The sequence below is a fragment of the Eretmochelys imbricata genome, chromosome 1 (assembly GCF_965152235.1).
Source record: "Eretmochelys imbricata isolate rEreImb1 chromosome 1, rEreImb1.hap1, whole genome shotgun sequence".
NCBI lineage: Eukaryota > Metazoa > Chordata > Testudines > Cheloniidae > Eretmochelys > Eretmochelys imbricata.
Window position 1 is genome coordinate 296,265,791 of NC_135572.1, and position 19,390 is coordinate 296,285,180.

At 41.3% G+C, this 19,390-nt stretch overlaps 1 protein-coding gene across 3 annotated transcripts in view; it reads left to right on the top strand.

Annotated features, from left to right (window-relative positions):
- GRIP1 (glutamate receptor interacting protein 1) overlaps window positions 1-19,390 on the top strand; it is a 361,453-nt gene that overhangs the window by 194,944 nt on the left and 147,119 nt on the right. For all 3 annotated transcript variants that reach the window (XM_077807749.1, XM_077807750.1, XM_077807751.1), the window contains exon 2: window positions 4,942-5,022. In XM_077807749.1, coding sequence (XP_077663875.1) covers window positions 4,942-5,022 — 81 coding nt within the window. The remainder of the gene's footprint in view (window positions 1-4,941; window positions 5,023-19,390) is intronic.

Consider the following 19,390-nt stretch of genomic DNA (forward strand, 5'->3'; position numbering starts at 1 on the left):
TCTTGAAGTAAAAAACAACCAAACTTGAAATGCATCAGACACATGAATTTGGGGTCAAATCCTCCACCGGCCTCTTTAGCAACAGAGACTTGTGAAACGGGTGCTTTCCCTCTGTGCAAGTAAGTGGTGGAGTAAAGAGGGGGTGTCCCATCAGATGCAAATGGAGAGCAGTTGTGCTATAGAGAGGCAACAGGGTGAGACTGAGAGATCATTGCATGTGAATCCCTTCCCCCCCATCATCTCCTTCCCGTGAAGGAGAGCTAAAGTGGCAGCTCCATAACTGTGCTGCAATTTGGGGTAAGAAGATCCCCTTCACATCCTGTAGGGCAGAGCAGTGCACAGCCCAGTTCTCAGGCTGTGTGGTGCTGCCCAGGATTTGGGCCTTACTGTATATTGGCTCCATAGTTATTGCCCTAACAAGCTGCAGTAGCAGCTAAAGCACATATCTCAGGCTGGTTAATAAGGTTTTGGAAGAGGGACTCATGAAGTGTTGACACAGGGATTTGTCTTACAGATTCTTCTTATTGGTGGTATTATAGTTTCAGGCAAAGTTCTGTTGTCAGATACTTTCACAGTCATCTGTTGTGACACATAAATAATGTAGTCATCTTAAGCCGATTGATGTTTTGAATGCCTGTACTGTACTGTGGAGGAGATATCCTACAACTTTCCTCTTACTCACTGTCTTGTCACTGCTTAGCAATTTTTTTTTTTAAGGAGGCTATCAAACCGAGTACAATAAAAACCAAAGATCTCACGTAGTTCTCTCTCTCTCTCTCTCTCTTTTTTTTGAGGGGGGAGGCTAGGTACAGGAGCAGATATTTGAAATGGTGGGGAAGGGAACAAACAAGGAAGCCCCCATGTATGCATTGTACAGTGTATATGTTTGTAGAAAGAATTTATTATTTTTATTGCAGTAGAATATAGGAGCCCCCGTCATGCATCAGGGCCATGTTGCACTAGGAATAATGTACAAACACAGAACTAAATGATGGTCTCTGTCCCAGAGAGATGGATGCTGATAGATAGACTGGGGAGCACAAAGAAACAATGAGACAATATTAATTATAATGATAGGCAGTGGACACATTGCACCAGTTGCCTATACAATATGCAGCGGTGGTGGTGGTCACTATAATCTTTGCAACTAGATATTGTGGTCTTTGCCCTCCAGTGCACAGGGAACGAGGAGGATCTCACTAATGTTAATTATTTACAAAATAAGTCATTTGTAAAGATTTCAGTGGTGATAGTGCTAATTAATTAGTGTATGTATGTATTGGGCTTTGAAGGTGTAATGTGATGTATATGTAATCACTAAATTTTACCATTGGCAGCAATAATTTTAGAAAGGACAGGTAAAAGAATGAAGGCTATTCTGCTTACCAATTTAAGAAGTTCATATGTCAGTAATCTGTGAGACTTTTCCTCAAAGATTAGTTTTGCATTCTGCTCAGGAAAGATGTAAATGAAAATGTTCTGGTAACTTGCTCAGTATTGTGTACAAACAACTACAAGGAATATGCAATTTGTCTGTCTTCATAGCCATGGAAATTGAAACCTGATAGTTAAAATGAAAAGCTTTTCCTGTAGTCATTAAGTTAAGGAATCTGCTAGCATAGCAATTACCGCAGTACAACATAGTGACTTACTAAAAATTGTTTGTTTACCACAGACTGTCTAATCTCTCAGCCAGAGGAAATTTTTTTAAAAAATCCGTTGATGCAATGAATGCAGGTCAAGGACTGCATCTACAGAGCAGTGCTATTTCCACCGTAGTAAAAATGAACACCTGCAGTATGATCTCTCTAGAAATGGGAAAGAGCTAGTGAATATAAGAGGCAAAATTTGTAGTTGTGTATATGAAAGTGCTGCAGATAAATGTTTTTGCTCCTCAGTAACAAAACACTTAGTTTAGTGTAACAGAAATTAATTAAAGGGTAGGAATATCTCCCTATGAATGTTAAATAATCGGGATATATTTACATTCAGGATTTTATCTAAATGATATTTATACTCCTGACTATAATCTAATCTGAATAATGGAATGCCCCTCTGCTATGCCACGTAACTCCTCTCCATATAACAAGCCTTGAAATCCACCACCCTTTCACCTAATCTTTAGTTAAAGGTTATGGAGATTATCTGTAGCTTTTTACCCTTTACATTTTTGGGGTGTTGGCTAGAGGTGCAGTGGCTGAGTCATTAAGGTGCTCAACTGCAATCCTGAAGGTTCAAGTTTCACTCAATCTCACACTGAAAGGCCACCTCCAGTTTACCCCGCTGCAAAATGGGTACCTGCTCCTTTCAGTTAGGAAAGTCAAAGTTGGATGTGATGCTGGCCCCAACACTCCCTTGTGTGTACCATTGGCTATGAAACTGATGTGCCTTATCAGCCATATGAGCCACTGGCTCCAGGAAACTTTGACTAACTGGCCCCTCTTCTCTTCTCTGATCTTCATAGTGCAACCATCTGCACTGCTTCTTCGAGGGGTCTGGCAACACAAAGTACCTACTCAAATCTACCTGGGCACCTGTGAGCCTTATAAACTTCACTTTGAGACCAGGACCCCCTAAAATGCAGAGAGATACTGGGAAAATCCTGTTCTCACAGGAAATGTTAGTTGATTTACTTATCTCTTTAGAAATAGGGCATGAATGTCTACTTGTGAGAATTCCTCTTCCCTTTGTCTTCTCTCCAGTCTGCCTAAAGTCATTCATTTCAATTGAATATTTTAACAAGGAACACTAGGACAGGACTGTTTTGTTCAATGGATATTTTTTGTCTATAAGCCCCCTGTTCAGATATTGGTAGTAACCAGACGTCATCATGGTTCATCAGATTATGTGAAACTACATTAATGATCTCTGTTCATTTCTTAATAGAAAAGTTTCACTGCCACAATAGTTACCATCACAGTTGGCATCTTCTATAAGAAAGAGCTAAAGATTGCATGGATGGGGTATCTAAACTTCACCCTATTGGCGTAGCGTGGGGAACCTTGTACTGCCAGTAGCTGTGCGTTGCCTTTTCTGTGGATGAGAAAGATCAATTCAGCTTCTTTCACAAGCACTAACTTCTCTCTCCAGACCTTCCTTTCAAAATCCAAGAGGACTGTATCCCCTCATACAATAAAGTAGCTTTACCAAAACTGTTTTTTTTTTAAGGTGGAAGGATAGATGGTGCTTCCTCCAAAGTCCACCTTTGTCTTAACATAGGCATGACTTAAATCCATTTCAGTATCCTGTCTGTTTCTCTCTAGAGCCTGTTTGTTATGGTCTTTGGCTTCACGCTAGGGTACAGAGTAGCAGGGGCTGTGTTATTTTTCTCATTATGACTGTATAGTTCTATGGCAATGGGAGTTAATCTTAATGTAGTAGAAGCAATGATATCTTGCAGACCTGATGCACTGAGATGCTTTTAATTATTCGCTCCATTCCCTTCCAGGGGCATGGCTGTACAACAGCCTTTTACCTTGTTGCTAATGTTCAGAAGCTTGTTTTTTGAGTCTGCCTTACTAAGTGGAATTTGTTGTAGAAGATCTGTAGTTTGAAAAAAATGAACTGTTCTTTGTAGTGTCTTTTATCTGAGACCTGGTTTTAAATTATGCTGACCAAACCCTTATCTTATTGGAATAAAAATGAATGGTTTACCCTCCGATATAATATTCTAATGGAGTCTGAGATTTTACATGTCACAAATACAGTAATCAGTAACGAGAGAAAAAAATCTCAAGAGGGTCCATTAGAAAGAAAAATTGATAGCCAAAAATATGTTTATATTATTCATCTACTGATTTTTGATGCATCTCAAGATGTCACTAGATAACTTAGGCTTAGATTCCTTTAGCTATTGATCTGTATTTACGCATGGCTGTATGCATATTCTAAAAACTAATTGGTCCTTCCCAATTTAAAGAGAAAAAAGTATGCAAATAGAAATATTTGATAATGCATAAAGAGCAGGTCAAGAACCAGATTAAAGGACCCACAAAGTAGGCTCTAATTCCCTTTTATTTTTTCTTTTGATTGAGAAAGTGAAGTAAACACTATCAATACTAGTGCCTAATTAACACATATAGTTCCTATTGAAGTCTTTCTCTGGTGGTAATTTATATTTAAAGGTGCACTGTAAACTGTTTTTTTCCCCCCATTGAGAAGGCTGCTATGGGGAAGCAGGAAGCAACTCATTTCTACCTGTTTCTGCCTTTAATGGATGGCCCATCTGCCCTGCTAGCCAAACCCAGTGACTCTCAGAAGGATCAAGGTTGATCAAGAGGAGCATCACCCTTAATCCCACTTAGGCCAGGTCTACACTACAGACCTATATCAGTGTAACTACATTGCTCAGGGGCGTAAAAATCCACTCCCCAAATAACATAGTTATACCCTCTTCTCTCCCCCTCTCCCCCCCCCCCCGACCCCCCATGTAGACAGTGCTAGGTTGACAGGAGAGCTTCTCCCATTGACATAGCTACAGCCTCTTGGGGAGGTGGAATAACTATGCTGACAGGGCTTCGTGAGGAACTGCAGGGCTTGTATGTCGCATAGTATATATACTGTTTGGATTATGCTGGAGGAATTCTCATTTATGGGACTTGTTTGTTATGATTTATATGGATGGGACTTTTGTATTAAATGAACCCCACAAGGGCTATATATACTTGGGAAGATTCTTTGGACTATTTCTGGGGTCTAAGAAGGAAGGAAACTGTTATGCCACAGGCTTCCTTACAAGGGTGCTCAGCCTTCCTTACAAGGGTGGGGCTGCCTTATGACAATCCTATAGGACTAATAGTGTTCCTGGTATGTAATCAAATTGTTCCTTTTTGTGGGAGAGAAGTAAATTGCTAGTTAAATCAGAAATTATGTTGAAATACATCACTTACAATGTATTTAAAACTGAAATCTTCACTGTTTGTTTGTTTTGTTTGTTTTCAGATGAAAGTCCCTATACTAAATCTGCAAACCAGACAAAACCACCTGAAGGAGCATTGGCTGTGAGGAGACAGAGCATCCCAGGTAGACCAGCTAGTTTAAATTTTAATTGTCCTCACCCCATTTTCACAACAATACGTGACAAGTTAGAGAAGCCAAATCATTTGTTAGTTTTACCAAGCGGTTTATGGTTTATTATATGGAGAGCTCTAGTGATGCCTTACATTTTCATTATAAAAAAAATAATAAAAAAAACCTGACTGCTTTTTTCAAGTATTATAATGCCCCCTTGGTTTGCATGGGGCACTTTAACATTGCGGTCAAGGAAGTGCTTTTTGTTGTCCTCTTGGAAAATCTGTTCAGACTGTCTCTGTAGGTGACGTGTTGTGATCACTGCTTCTGATTGCCTAGGAATTGTATATGTCCCATATTATACCATCCCCACCTCAACTCTCTTGTCTATCTCCCCCATCGATCATGTCTTGTCTTTTAGATTGTAGACTCTGTGGGGCAGGGACTGTGATTTTCTATGTGTTTGTACAGCCCTAGCACGATGAGGCCTCAATTGGGTTGACCCCCTAGGCACTACTGTAATATAAATGTTACATAATAATAGTAACTGGGCCAAGTTATATCGTTTTAGAAGCTGACATTTCCCATTAGTCTTTTGTTCAGCAGAGCTTGCTTCAGGCTAACTGCTAAACTCGGTCAACATTACGTCAGCACTGTGCATACACGATGCTGGTATCTCACTCTAGCATGCCATGCAAAGCTAAACCTCCTCTGATGAGACACAGGCAAAATAAATGATGTGGCCACCCCCTCTCCCAACCACAATACCATTTGACCTCGTAGAAGATGCACAGTACTAGATACCAGATACCAGAAATTCAAGTCTCAGTTCTACTAACTAGTGTTTCTAAATCTGTGACTTCACAGCCTTTATTATTGAGCAAGGCCTGATATTCCACTAAGAGGTTCCACAAGCTGGGAATGGAACTCAGAGCTGTAATATAACAGACCGCGTGCCACTTAGGGCAGGTCTACACTTAAAACACTGCATCAATGCAGCTGCGCCGCTGTAGCGCTTTAGTGAAGATGCTCCTACGCCAACAGGAGATCTTCTTTCATTGGCTTAGTTAATCCACCTCCCTGAAAGGCAGTAGCTATGCCAATGGGAGAAGCTCTACTGTCGATATAGCTCTGTCTACACAGGGGGTTAGGGTGGTATAAGTGTGTTGTTCAGGGGGTGTGGATTGTTCACACTCCTGAGCAATATAGTTCTACCGATATAGGTCTGTAGTATAAACCTGGTCTTAGTCACACTGTCTCTGTGGTCTGTGCTGCAGTGCTGAAGGTCCAAGGTTCAAACCCTGATGATATAGTGATGGAGGAAAGCATTGCAGTTGGGCATAACAGAATTATTTTTTTTCTATCTAAAAGAACATAGGCAAACAACTCCCTTCTGCCCCCTTTCATTTAATGAAAGTCAAATTCTCAAAAGTTAGAAAGCTCCAGAATAAAGATTTCCTGTGCTGCCTTTATTCTGTGTGTATTATTATGCAATCTTTAATTACATGGTCCCATACTAGTTTTTCCAGTCCAATAAAAATCAAGATTCAGTGCTTCCTGAGGTGAATACAGATCTCTGCTGGTACCATAACTGGGTAGTATTTTACATCATGAGGCAATAAAACTCAACTTATTAAGTATCTATTTATTATATTGTATTCTTTTGGAATTTTTTTAATTGAAATTGAGAGAGGAGGAGAGAATTATTGAAGTTTAAAGTTATGTATGAAACAGTTTGTGCCACATGTCCATCACAGACTTGCATTTAATATGCCTACTTTATTTGGGAGAAGAACGTACACTTATAAGGCTGTGTTCTGTGTTCCCAATATAATCCTTGTGGAAGAAATGAGAAGAACCAGTGTCTAAAAGTCTTGTGCTTGGCAGAGATTCTTCCAGTTTCAGCCTTGAATGTGAGTAGCATTTACACCATCTCCGGTTGATGAGTGTGACGGGAGTGCTCTACTTACTGCTGCAATGGCGCCTCCTCCTGGCTGTTCTGGGGATTAGCTCCATGATGCCGACACCACTTCTGTTGCACACTGTCTCTCTCTGTCTCTCTTGGTCCACAGCTCCTCTCTCACTCCAGGAGCTGCTGCTGCCTCTTTGTTACTCAGCCTTCCAGCCAGGTCACTCAGCATTCCCCACTTCAAGCGTATAATCTTTCAAAGTCTCTTCTGTTCAAGGGGCCTCCGGCAGTTCTCACACCTAGTGCCCTGACCCTGTCACTCCTCCAGTGACCCAGGCAATCTTCCAGTTCACTGCCCCACCAGTGCTACTTCCCCAGGGGCACATAGGGGAACCCAGGCCCACCCTCTACTCAGGTTCCAACCAGGATCCCTAGAACATGCAGCCAAGCTCTGTTTAGTCCACAACCTTGCTGCTTACTCCCTGGGCTCTTCCTACTGTGTATCCCACAGGCTCTCTTCCCACCCTGCTTTCTTCAGTGTATGCCCTTCCCACAGGGCTAGGCCCCCACGGTCCTACTATTTCCCTTGGTTCCCTCCTTTCCTCTGTACTAAACAGAGGCTGACTGCAAAATTCCTCTGGGAAGCCTTTGCTGCTACCAGATTCCTGGGTTTATACTGACTCTGCCTACTTCCTCTTCCTTCACAGGTGAGCTTCCTCGCAATTAGCTCCCCATGCAGATTATCTTCCTCATTTGCGGCTTAATTGGCTGATTGGGCCCACCTGGCCTAATTCAGCCCTCTCAGTACCGCTGTGGGGGGTACATCCCATCACAATGAGCAATTAAAAAAACCTGGAAAAAGGAGGTCCTCATCTTCTGAACAAAGTACTCTTCTCCATCTGCCTATCCATTGGGAAAATAGTCTTCAAGAATCTTCGGTAGAGGAAGTCCCGTAAATTTTTCTTCGGCTTCTGTCTCTGTGTATAAGAGAGAATTTGTTCAAATCTGAAGGTGAATTGACCATTTCTGCCTTATTCGAGAGATGCCCTTGGCTCTTAAGACAAAAGCTGACAGGAGGCACAAACAAAAGGTGTAACCCTACTGGGGTGTAATGTATGTCTCAAGTTTGAATTGGTAGCCAAGCTAAGAATGGTTGCAACAATCAACCTAACTTCAATGCCTAGAAAGATACTGGAATAAATTATTAAACAGTTTTAAGATTTAGAGGATAATAGGGTTATAGGGAATAGCCAACATAGTTTTGTCAAGAGCAAATCATGTCAAACCAACGTACTTTTCTTCTTTGACAGGGTAGTGGCCTAGTGTAGCGGAGAACAATAAACATGATATATCTTGATTTTAGTAAGACTTCTGAAGCAGTTTCACATGACATTCTCTGTCTTTTTATTTTCTTAGCAAGGAAAAATCAAATCCACAGCTACAAAATGGGGAATAACTGGGTAGATATAATATTGCTGAAAAGAATGTGTGGGTTATTGTGATCACAAATTGAATATGGGTCAACAGCGATTCTAGTTAAGAAAAGGCTAATATCATTCTGGGGTGTATTAACAGGAGTGTTGTCAGACACGGAAAGTAATTGTCCTATTGTACTTGGCACTGGTGAGAACTCAGCTGGAGTACTGTGTCCAATTTTGGGCACCAGACTTTAGGAAAGATATGTGCAAATTGGAGAGAGTTCTGTGAAGAGCAACAAAAACAATGAAATGTTTAGAAAATGTGACGTATGAGCGAAGGTTTAAAAAAATAGCATGTTTAGTCTTGAGAAAAGAAGACTAAGGGGGTACCTGATACCAGTCTTCAAATAAGTCAAGGGCTTTTATAAAGAGGATGAGGATCAATTATTCTCCATGTTCACTTGCAGTAGGACAAGAATTAGTGTGCTTAACCTACAGAGAGATTTTGGTTAGATACTAGGAAAAACTTTCTAACTATAAGGGTAGTTAAGCTCTGGGATAGACTTCCAAGGGGAGTTGTGGAATTCCCATCATTGGAAGTTTTTAAGAACAGGTTAGATAAACTCCTGGCAGGGATGATCTCTGTATACATGGTCCTTCCTCGGCATAGGAGACTGGACTTGATAACCTCTTGTGGTCTCTTCCAGCCCTATATTTCTAGGATTCTATAAGTTGGACTGGAGATTTGATCAAAAATTACAGAACAGTCAAGGTAAACTTAGTAAAAGTCACAGGTTTAAGGAGAAATGGAATGTAAAGTCACAGGAACGCCACTGAAAGCGATGGGGCCACATGATGGAGGGGGTAAAGTCCAGTCCTGCTGTTAAGGTGGGATGTCCTCTGGGGATCTGGTCCTGCCCATGGATGATGATTGGCCCTGAGGGGAGGTGGAGGCGCAGAACAATCCAACTCCTCACTCTCCCTGCAGCGGCAGCGCCTGTCTCAAAGGGCTGGCCCAGCTCCTGTCTCCAGCCCACTGGCTCTCACACAGCATGCATGTGGGGCTTTCTCCCATGATCCCCCACTCCTTTCCTGGCTCAGGTGCTGCTGGATCACCTGCTCTGAGCTTTTGTGACAGCAAACATGGTCAGCCTGTGGCTCGCGTGACCCTTACACCTCTGCAGCCTGTGAAATCCCAGACACAAGGAAAAGTTGTGGACAAACTGTAAAGTCACTGTATCCATGACATTTTTATCACCGTGACAAACCTGCAGCCCAAACCAGGCATTTCATGAAATAAATGCCCTGTGTTTAATTCCATTTTATCCCCAAAAGCAGGGAATGGATTAAACATCTCTTTGGAACAGAGCTTGTTTTAGATACACAGTGGATGCATTATTCATATGATGAGGGTATTTGTCAATTTTATCATGTCTTTGGATGACCCAAAAACAAATGACTGATTCTTTCATTGGGATTTATCGAATTTCTGAAAGTAATGATAGTTAATTAAAGTGATGTGTAGTAGTATTATACCCAAATTGCATTTTAAAACTTAGAATTCATACTGTGTGTGTGTATTTATTTGAATCACTGGTTAGCTCTGCAGTTTCTTTTCTGTGGTAAAATTAATCCTGAGTATGGAGGTGGTGTTGGCACTGACAAACAGGTTACAGAGTGAGAGACAGATTATTTCCTCTCATCGCAGCAAGATGCCTGCATAATTCAAATTCAGACTGGCACCTGATGTATTATGCAGCTGAATTGTAATCTGTCTGTGTACTAGATTGCAACATCCTTTGGGCAGGGACTCTGGCCCTGATTCAGGTAATGATCCCTATTCAGATCAGCACTCCAGCACCTTCATAAAGCAGTGCTGCCAGCCCCATATTTTCAAAAATCACAAGTCAGCCCCCCAAAACCATGAGACTTTACAAATAATACATTTTTGTTTTTTTTTTCTTATTTGCTCCTGATGTTTGATCTTTTAGTGTTCATTGTCCAGCTTTTCTCTGCAAGCAGGAGGACTAGAAATCTACTTCTTTTGACTGAAAGCTGAGTTTCTCATTCTCTCTCATTTCTGCAGGAGATGGGAATTAAGAAAAACACCAAATATTGGGAGAGTAGTGATAAAATTGCAAGAGTGGACAAAAGAGGCCCAATGAAGTCAATAGGATTTAAGCACATACCTAAAGTTAAGCATGTGCTAAATGGTGTCTGGAAAGGGATGGACTCAAGCAAGTTCTGCAGTGCTTTCCTGAATAATAATGTATGTCTCCTTATCTGTTTGAGTAGCACAGAGGAGCAAAATAATCATTGTAAAATAAGGATTATATTTCTTTGAAAACCTATTAAGCCAAATGTGTTTAGCATGGCAGATTGTTCGTAATTTGACGTTTCAGTGCTTGAAATGTTCACCAAAATACTGGGGAGAACTTTTGAAAACTGTAATTTTTGGCAGGTGTTGTAATTATTTGCAGCTTTACTGACTTAGAGATGGGAATTATAACCATATTGCTTTCTCTTCTCCGAGTGAAATCCTGTACACAGCACTCAGCCCGAGTAATTGGGCTGCATAGTGGGGACCCTTCCTGGGCAGGAGAAATCACCTTTGCTTTAGGCTACAGAGCAGTAATGTAGCTGCAGTAGCTTCTGCACTGCCTGATCTACTCAGCAGCAGTTCCATGCTGTCCTCCTTAACTCACTACTGTCCTACTTCCCCAAAAAATACTGTGTTCCTGCAGAGCCTGGGTCTGTGTTGAGCAGGGGGTGTTGGGCATTGTCAAATCTTGCTCCCAACTGCCTTTCTGTGCCAGAATGGCATCCGGTCCACTGAATACAAGGCCTTCTGCACCCATGGTGAGATCAGGAGTTACCTTCGTAGAGCAGAAGGAGGAACAAGTGTGCAGAAGATGAGAGCAAGTACAATCTGATTCATTTTATGTAAATGAGACTTTTTTATGTAAATGTATTGTGCTCCTGGCAATTGTCACAATGGACAAAGTTTGGATTTTCTTCAGCTAGGTTGTGCAGTAGCAGCTTTTTTTAGACTTGCAAAAGGTCCCAGCACATCCTTTTAATCTTTATCAAAACAAGCCTGCTTTACTTTTGGCTTCTGTTTATTTCAGACTTTACAAGCGTTCAGGTATCAGGTGTGTTCGACAAGCCACGTTCACTGATACAGTATTAGCCTGGCTAATATTTTATTCTTTATAAAAGTATTAGATATTCTTCATTGGCTATCCATGCTCATGCAGACTGAGAGAAAGTTCTTCCTTCAGAAACAAGTCACAATATCAGAAATTACCTGTTCCATAGGCCTTATCGGGGAAGGAAAAATTTAGAGCATACAAGAACTTGGTGTGACCCAATCACCTCTTGGTGCCAACTGGCAGATGGCACAGGGGGTTCATAGTCTTACAGGAATCCTCTGGATCGGAAATATACATAATAGTTCACTAAAGGGTGGCATGTAAGGTCCCTACCAAGAGCCAGTAGAACACTGGTCATCATAATCACTGCAAAATGTATATACAGATAATATTTAAGGAGTTATGTATCTATACTGAAAATTGTGTTCTTAAGGTATGGGAGTTCTTAGAGTATAGGAGGTGTCATACCTCGGATGTGTTCCTTTCAGACAGGAGATAACAGACACTTCTCTGTTTGGTCTTGTGTGTATTGTGCATTGTATGTCTGACAATGGATGCCTGTTGGCGTACCAAGCCAGGTACCAAGGATAAGATTGTGAAATCTACAAGAAAGAAAAACTACAGGAAAAGACAATCAGCAGGGTGATGTCTTGTTTATAACTAAGATCAACGGATTAGTTTTGTATATCAAGTAATGCAAGGAAACATACAGTATCCTTCACTGAGGAGACAAGCTAACAGACAGTTTGTCTTACAAATGGAGGGTCACACCAACCCTCGCTGTAAAATGATGAAAGGACTTTGAGTGAGCATTGCTCTATAAAACAGGAAAGTATCTAATTTAAGTAAGTCTAGGTTCTAGAATACATGTTATGGGTTTATTTTATATATAATCATTTGTTTCCAGTACTACTACTTGCTGAATTTATGTACTCTTGTTAAATAAATTCTTACTTGATTTCACTATAAACATATCTAAATCCTCTGTGTTAAGTGGAGTGGTGATCTGAGGTGTAACTGGTAAACTGGGGTGCACTGCTTCTTTGGAGGCAGTGAATCTGTGAATACTGCCAGTGTCCAGTGGGAGAGGGGCTGGACGTTCCAAGGAGATTGCTAACCTGTAGAGCAGTGTTCTTCAATTAGCAGCCTGTGGGCCAGATCCTGACCACAAGTGTTCTTCTGTTTGTCCCACTAGGCTTCAGCTGTTTTGCCCTGCTTCCTGCTGGGGGCTCTGCTGTAAGAACAGCTCTGCGACCCCAATTTACCAGCTTACCCCAAGCTCCCAGTGGCTCCAGCCCTTTCCCTCCCCAGCTGCAGAACATCCTCCAAACTGGCAAATGCCAGCCAGGGCAGGGGAGAGGGTTGTACTTAGAGGCAGGACAGGGATGCTGCAGCCGGGACCAGTCAGGGGAGCGCAGGAGCCGGAGCTACCAGCAGCCTGGGATGGAGCTGAGTAACTGTATCGTCCTTGGTCAGAGCCAGGTGGCAGGGCCATCCTTACAGCAGTGTCCCTAGCTGGGAGCTGGAGTAAAGCAAAGGCAGTGGGAGCCATCCCTTGCTCCCCAGGCCTCCCGCACTGCCCTCCACTTCCTTGCAGCTCCCCCAACTCAAGCAGTACTAAGGAGGCTCCCGTCTCCTGAAGCTACTCCCTTTTCTCTGTCTACCCTCGGAACCAAAAGTCCTGTTTTCCCATGTGAGCATGAGGGACACACTGCTCATTTGAATAATCAGGATTTTGGGTCAATTTAAAATTGGATACACAGACTTTGCCTGTACATGGCATGACAGAAAACAGAGGGAAAATAAACTGAAGTGCATCCCAAAATGTGCCCCTGATTGGGCTAGCAGTCTGCATGACAATGTACCATCTTTGGTACATGTGCCATAGGTTGCCAGTCCCTGCCACCTAGGTGAAGAATTGACGTGCTTCCACTAGAGAGCCCTCCAAGATTTGGACATTGCCTTATACTGCGCCCCACCCCCCCTCGCAAATGTAATTCCATACGACTGCCATAGAGAGAGCAAGAACAGGGCCTCCGCAGACCTGGGACGGGAATGTTTGTGTTGCCTGTGGCCAGTGGAGTCAGGGAGCTGACCCACGGCAGGCATGGACAAGGCTTCGTCATGCTAAGGGCAGGTGATAGCGAGGTGCCTCTCAACCTTGGGTATCCCTGGAAGCGTCACATGTGGGAAACGATTTATGGTGGTAAGTATGAGACTAGGAAGTCAAATGGCACCACCTTGGTCAGATTACAGATGTCACTGACCTTTTCTTGTGAGCAGACAAGTATATTTTTCTCTTTCCTTCTACACTGCGTTTTATCAGCTTAAAATTCTCACACTTGCCAGCAACTGGAGAAATTTTTAGCACTTAGAGATCCATTAGTGTTCACCTAAGCAATCAGTGATACTGTGTGTTTTGAGTGATTTCCTACGAGAAACAGATTTTTTGACCTGTGAAATGCAGCTGACCTTCTAGTAAGTGTCTCTATACCTGCTGTTCTCATTATATTTGCAAAGACATATTCTGATTGTCGTTTTTGATGACATACTGAAATTGTCATGTTTGTTGGCTTCCCTACTCACTATGTATGTCAGTAGTTTGACTGGAGGCTTTTGAAATAGTTTTTGAAACAGCTGCAGAGCTCCCTACAACACTGAAAACTCATCAGTTTTCTTTCAAGAATTTAACATGAAATAAAACATGATTTTCCCCTAAAATTTATTGTGTTGGTATCATTGCACAAACAGCCACAAAAGCAATTTTATCTGTTATAGAAAATGAAAAAAGAAACCCCTTGATTGTTACATAAACAAGATCATTGTTAGGACTACATTTTAGTCACTGGTATTTTTAGTAAAAGTCATGGGCAGTAAACAAAAATTCCTGGCCCGTGACCTGTCCATGATCTTTACTAAAAATACCCACAACTAAAACTTGTGGGGAGCTGCCCGGGGACACTGTGGGTGTTGGGGGAGGGTGGACCTGGTGCTCAGGGGGGCAGGTGGCAGCGCACAGCCCAGGACCCCTGCTGGTGCTAGGGAGGAGGTTGTCGGGGTTTGCAGGCTCCCTACCAGACTCCCGCACCCCCAGCAGCAGAGTTTAGGTGTGGGAGGGGTCAGGGGGTTGGGGCACAGGACAGGGTGAGGCAATCTCTGGGTGGCACTTACCTGTGGGGCTCCCCAGAAGCGGTGACATCCCCCTCGCTCAGCTCCTAGCCAGAGGCTTGGCCAGCTGCCAAACCTAGGGAGGGAAACAAGTCAGTGTCAATCTTAATGAATATATTTGCTTATATACTAATGTGATGGCTGCCTTTAGAAATACAAATAATAGACATTTCCTGGACTTTTTCGAAGGAGAAAATCCTTCTGAATTTGTCAGAGAAAGTGAATCTGTTGTAAGAAATTCTGAAATTCTGTCTCCCTAATATGATAGGTAGAAATGTATAAATGGTAATAACAGCCAGCAGAGGTTCTGCTTTATTCGTTCAAGGTTGGAGTAATGTGGTGGTCTCCTGGAGACTTTTGGATTTTGTTAATCACGTACCTGCTTCAGTCTTCCTTCAATTGGCAGTTTTTCTCTCTTTTTTCCATTGTGGAGTTTTAGGTAATGAAGTTGTTCCTCTAAGGCATCCTCTACAAACTTTTTTAAAGACATTAATGGAACATTTATAAAAATCTCCAGTTCAGTTTCTATATAATGATTATATGGGGCCTGATAATAGCAAGGGAATGAATAGTACGTTCACTCTGCTGAGCAGATCTGTATACCAAAGTATATTTACTGTTTATTCAATAATTTATTATGTATCAGCCTTTCCAATATGAAGAAAAAGTGACCTAATATGTATTTCATGTTGGAGAGGCAAAGTTAGCCAGTTTTTTCCAAAAGAGAATCTGCTACTTCCTTTTACTTTTGGTGGAATAAAAGACGGTAACTATATTTTTAGACAGGTTTCAGAATAGCAGCCGTGTTAGTCTGTATCCGCAAAAAGAAAAGGAGTACTTGTGGCACCTTAGAGACTAACCAATTTATTTGAGCATAAGCTTTTGTGAGCTACAGCTCACTTCATCGGATGCCTTTTCTTTTTTATATTTTTAGAGTTCATAAGCCTTCCTTGATCGTGTGTGTGTGTGTGTGTAAAAGAGAGAGAGAGAATATATATATGGAATACATAATAGTGTGAAATAAAGGTTTTATTGACAGAAGTTTGGGATGTCCACAATGAGTGGCAAAGCCACAAGTGAGTTAGGGGGTCATTCCAAACTAGCCTTTGCTTCCTTCACATTTAAATATACAATGGAGGAATCAAGGGCTCTTTTTTATGGAGTATACTTTTAGCTCCACATTCACTTCATAATGTCACTAGACTCTAATACACCTAATTTTGATACAAGGGAATGTACAGTTCAGATCTCTATATTAGAATAGAGGGTGGCTTTGATAATTTTTGAAGTAAAATACAACATGTTTGTATAATGTAGACATTTTTTTCTTTTGGGTACTGTTTATTATCCTTGTGCAACCTTCAGACCTTCTCTTCACATTTTATCTACATGGCTGTTTATGTCCTCTAGTGTGATCATACAGTGAAGAACCAATGAAAGAGAGCTCTATCCAGTAGCCGCGAATTAAAACTGGTACAGAAAGTTAAACTGTCCCTGTTACAGAGGAAGTCTGACCAGAAGTAAAAGAAACACGAACACAACTTTGGGGGGAGAAGGGCACCATACTGAAATCAAGAAAGGAATGCTGTAATTTATAAGCCAGAAACAGTATCCTGAATTTACTTCCCTAAAGTGGACAGAGTATATACTGTATTGATCAAGGCTGGGAGAGGTGCCAAGCTCCAATATTAATTGATTATATCAGTGGAGCAGTAGGAAGCCTCGCCGGAAAGTTGATAACCATGAGACAACAATCTGCCACACAGTACAACTTTCTCCCACAGTAGATGAGATTGTGACTCCGAGCAATTGGCAGATAAATAATATGGAAAATGAGCTAACCTCTGTCAGAGGAAAAACAACGTTTTGGAAAACAAAGAACACACACGTTACAGCTGAATTATAGGTCTCCCAGAAAGCCATGAGTGATCAGATCCTGTCAAATTCTGTAAAGAAATGATCCTGGAAGTTTTGCTTATGTAAGCAAAACTGAGAGATCAAAATTGATAGAGCTCCTAGAACACCCACAGGGGAATGTTGCAGATGGACCAAGACCATAGTGAGACTGCATCATTACCATGAAATCTATTAATGCTGCAATATGTCTGATGTTTTAAAAACAACCAGGGCTGAAGCACCCACGGAAAAAAATTAGCAGGTGCATAGCACCCACCAGCAGCCAGCTCCTCCCTGCCACTCAGCACCTGCCAGCAGCTCTGCTGATCAACTCCTCGCCATCCCACCCAGTGCCTCCCACCTGCCGTGATCAGCTGTTCTGCAGCATGCAGGAGGCGCTGGGGGGTAGGAGCTGGGAGGGAACGGAACTGGGTGGGAAGGGGCGGGGCAGGAAAAGGCAGGTGGGAGTGGGGACTTGGAGAAAGGGGTGGAGTTGGGGTGGGGTCTGAGGCTGAGTGGGGGTTGAGTACCCCCAGGCAAAGGAGGAGGCCAGCGCCTGTGGGCAAATGTGTATGATTTTTCTAAAACCTTTCAGATTGAGTTCTGGCCAAAAGGGTGGGCCTTTAATAAAGTCAGTAAGAACTTAACATTTTCCCAGTGCATTTGAAACTCATTGCAAAATTGTGCCGGCAAAATCAGAGGCCCAACAAGCCATTCACATACCATCCTGATAAATGTGGTGTAAAGATCTAGCGAGACTGTTAACATTCTGGTCCATTACTCTCTATATGTTAACAAAAAGGAAATATATAATAAAAAGCAAATGGAGTTGGAGAACACATAGAAAGCATGAACCTCAGATTACCCCTACAACAAAAAATAATAATATTTAAACAAATAAGCTTGAGTTAAGTATTATCTGAGATAACCTAGAAATGCTTGTAACTGATAGTACAAAGTGCTTTTCATAATCCAAGTTTCAAATAGTATGATCCTCACAACATTTCTGAGAGGTAAAAGTCCCCATTTTCCATATATAGAAACTGGAGTAGGAAGCTACAATATTCCATTTATTGACTGATAAATAGACAGATTTCAATATTTTAACGACACTAGTTACTAATATTTTTTTTCAATAGTAGTGGCTAATATAATACCTGAGAACCAGATGGCCTTTAAGCACAGCAGTTCATCAACTTGCATTTTAAAAAGACTCAGACACCACCTCTCATTTATTTATTTATATCTGGTTTTATAACACATGTATCCTTTGCACAATTCTTTGGCTCCCTTAAAACATTATAAACATAAAATTAATTCCACAAGTTCATAACAACTATCAGCAATTAGAACTAGGCAGATGTTCTTTGGATTAATTCCCAACATCCTCCATAAATTGTAGGAGCTGAGAAATACCACACTAGCTTTGAGATATAAGATACCTCTTATCCAAAGAACTTGTGCCAAACCTCAGTAAGCTAATGAACCTTTGAAACATGGCCTAATGATCAGCTAACTAAGGCTTTGTCAAACCAACAAGGGAGCAAGTTCCAGAATGGAGCTTGCTGTATGACTGTTCTCCACGATGCTTAAGCCAGGTCCATACTAGAAACTTTTGCCAAGATAGCATTGTCGGTTAAGGATGTGGATTTTTTTTGCTACATTTTTTATACCAGCAAAAGCCCTAGTGTAGGCATAGTTATACTGGAATAAAAATGCTTTTGCCTGTATAGCTTATTTCACTTGACAAACCACTACATGTTGTATTTGCAAAAGCACTTTTTTTGCTAGCAGTGTCCACACTGAGAGGGTTGTCTGTACCAGCAAACCTTTTCTAGCACAGACCTGGCCTTTAGGTAGCTTATTTACAAGCAGAAAAGCTTCTCACGGGGGTGGAATCAGCGTAGAAGTTTATACATGTTTATTTTGGGAAAAAGGTTTGTAGAATTGCTGACCATTTTGTACAAAAATCATGACAGACTTTTATTAGATGCTTTTATACAAGCAGGGGGCATCACTTCTATCTACTTTTAGTCCAAGAACCCCTGGTGGGGGTGACCTAACATATAAATTTTAAAATGATCAGAATTACTGTGTGTTCTGTTGAAAAAACAAATCTTTAGATGAGGTAGTCTAGTGCTTCTTCAATTTAGACAACTATCTCCTGTCAATATTAAACACAGTCAGCAGTCTCTCCTGATCCTCTACTATGGGTGTGAAATAAATTTAAGGGAAATCTTAAATCAGGCCTATAGGCAAAGGTAATCTTTCTGTCCATTTTAATGAGCTGATTATTACATATTTAGGAATAAAGATAATTTCTAATATATCATCTTTTTGTGAGGTAAATCTCAGCTCCATAAAACACATTAAAACTGATACGAACAAAAGGGATATGCTCCCATCAAGTGGGTAAGGAGAGCTGATGTCATAAAAATGGAAATAAAGCCGAGAATTATCTACATGCTTTTCAAATGGAATCCTTTATACTGGTGTCCTGACCATAAATGGGAATAAATTTGTAACTAGAAAAAAGAAACCACAAGTTACATTTAAGTACCTCATACAAGTTAAAGACTGGTGACCCTACCCTCACTGACCTAAACTTATACCAATGTGCCTTCAATCAAGAGCCATGTCTGGGGACTAGCATTTCCTGTATCAGTTGGGTTAAAAATAGAAACAAATGAGCTCAACCCATTGTCATTACCTAAGCTTTTATGTAACAGACAAACAAGACGGAGAAAATTACAGCGAAAATTGTCTTTTGTGATTTCAAAATCTGAGCATTGCATTAATATGCTGTTTTACTCTTCAAGTTTCAATGGCACGAGAAG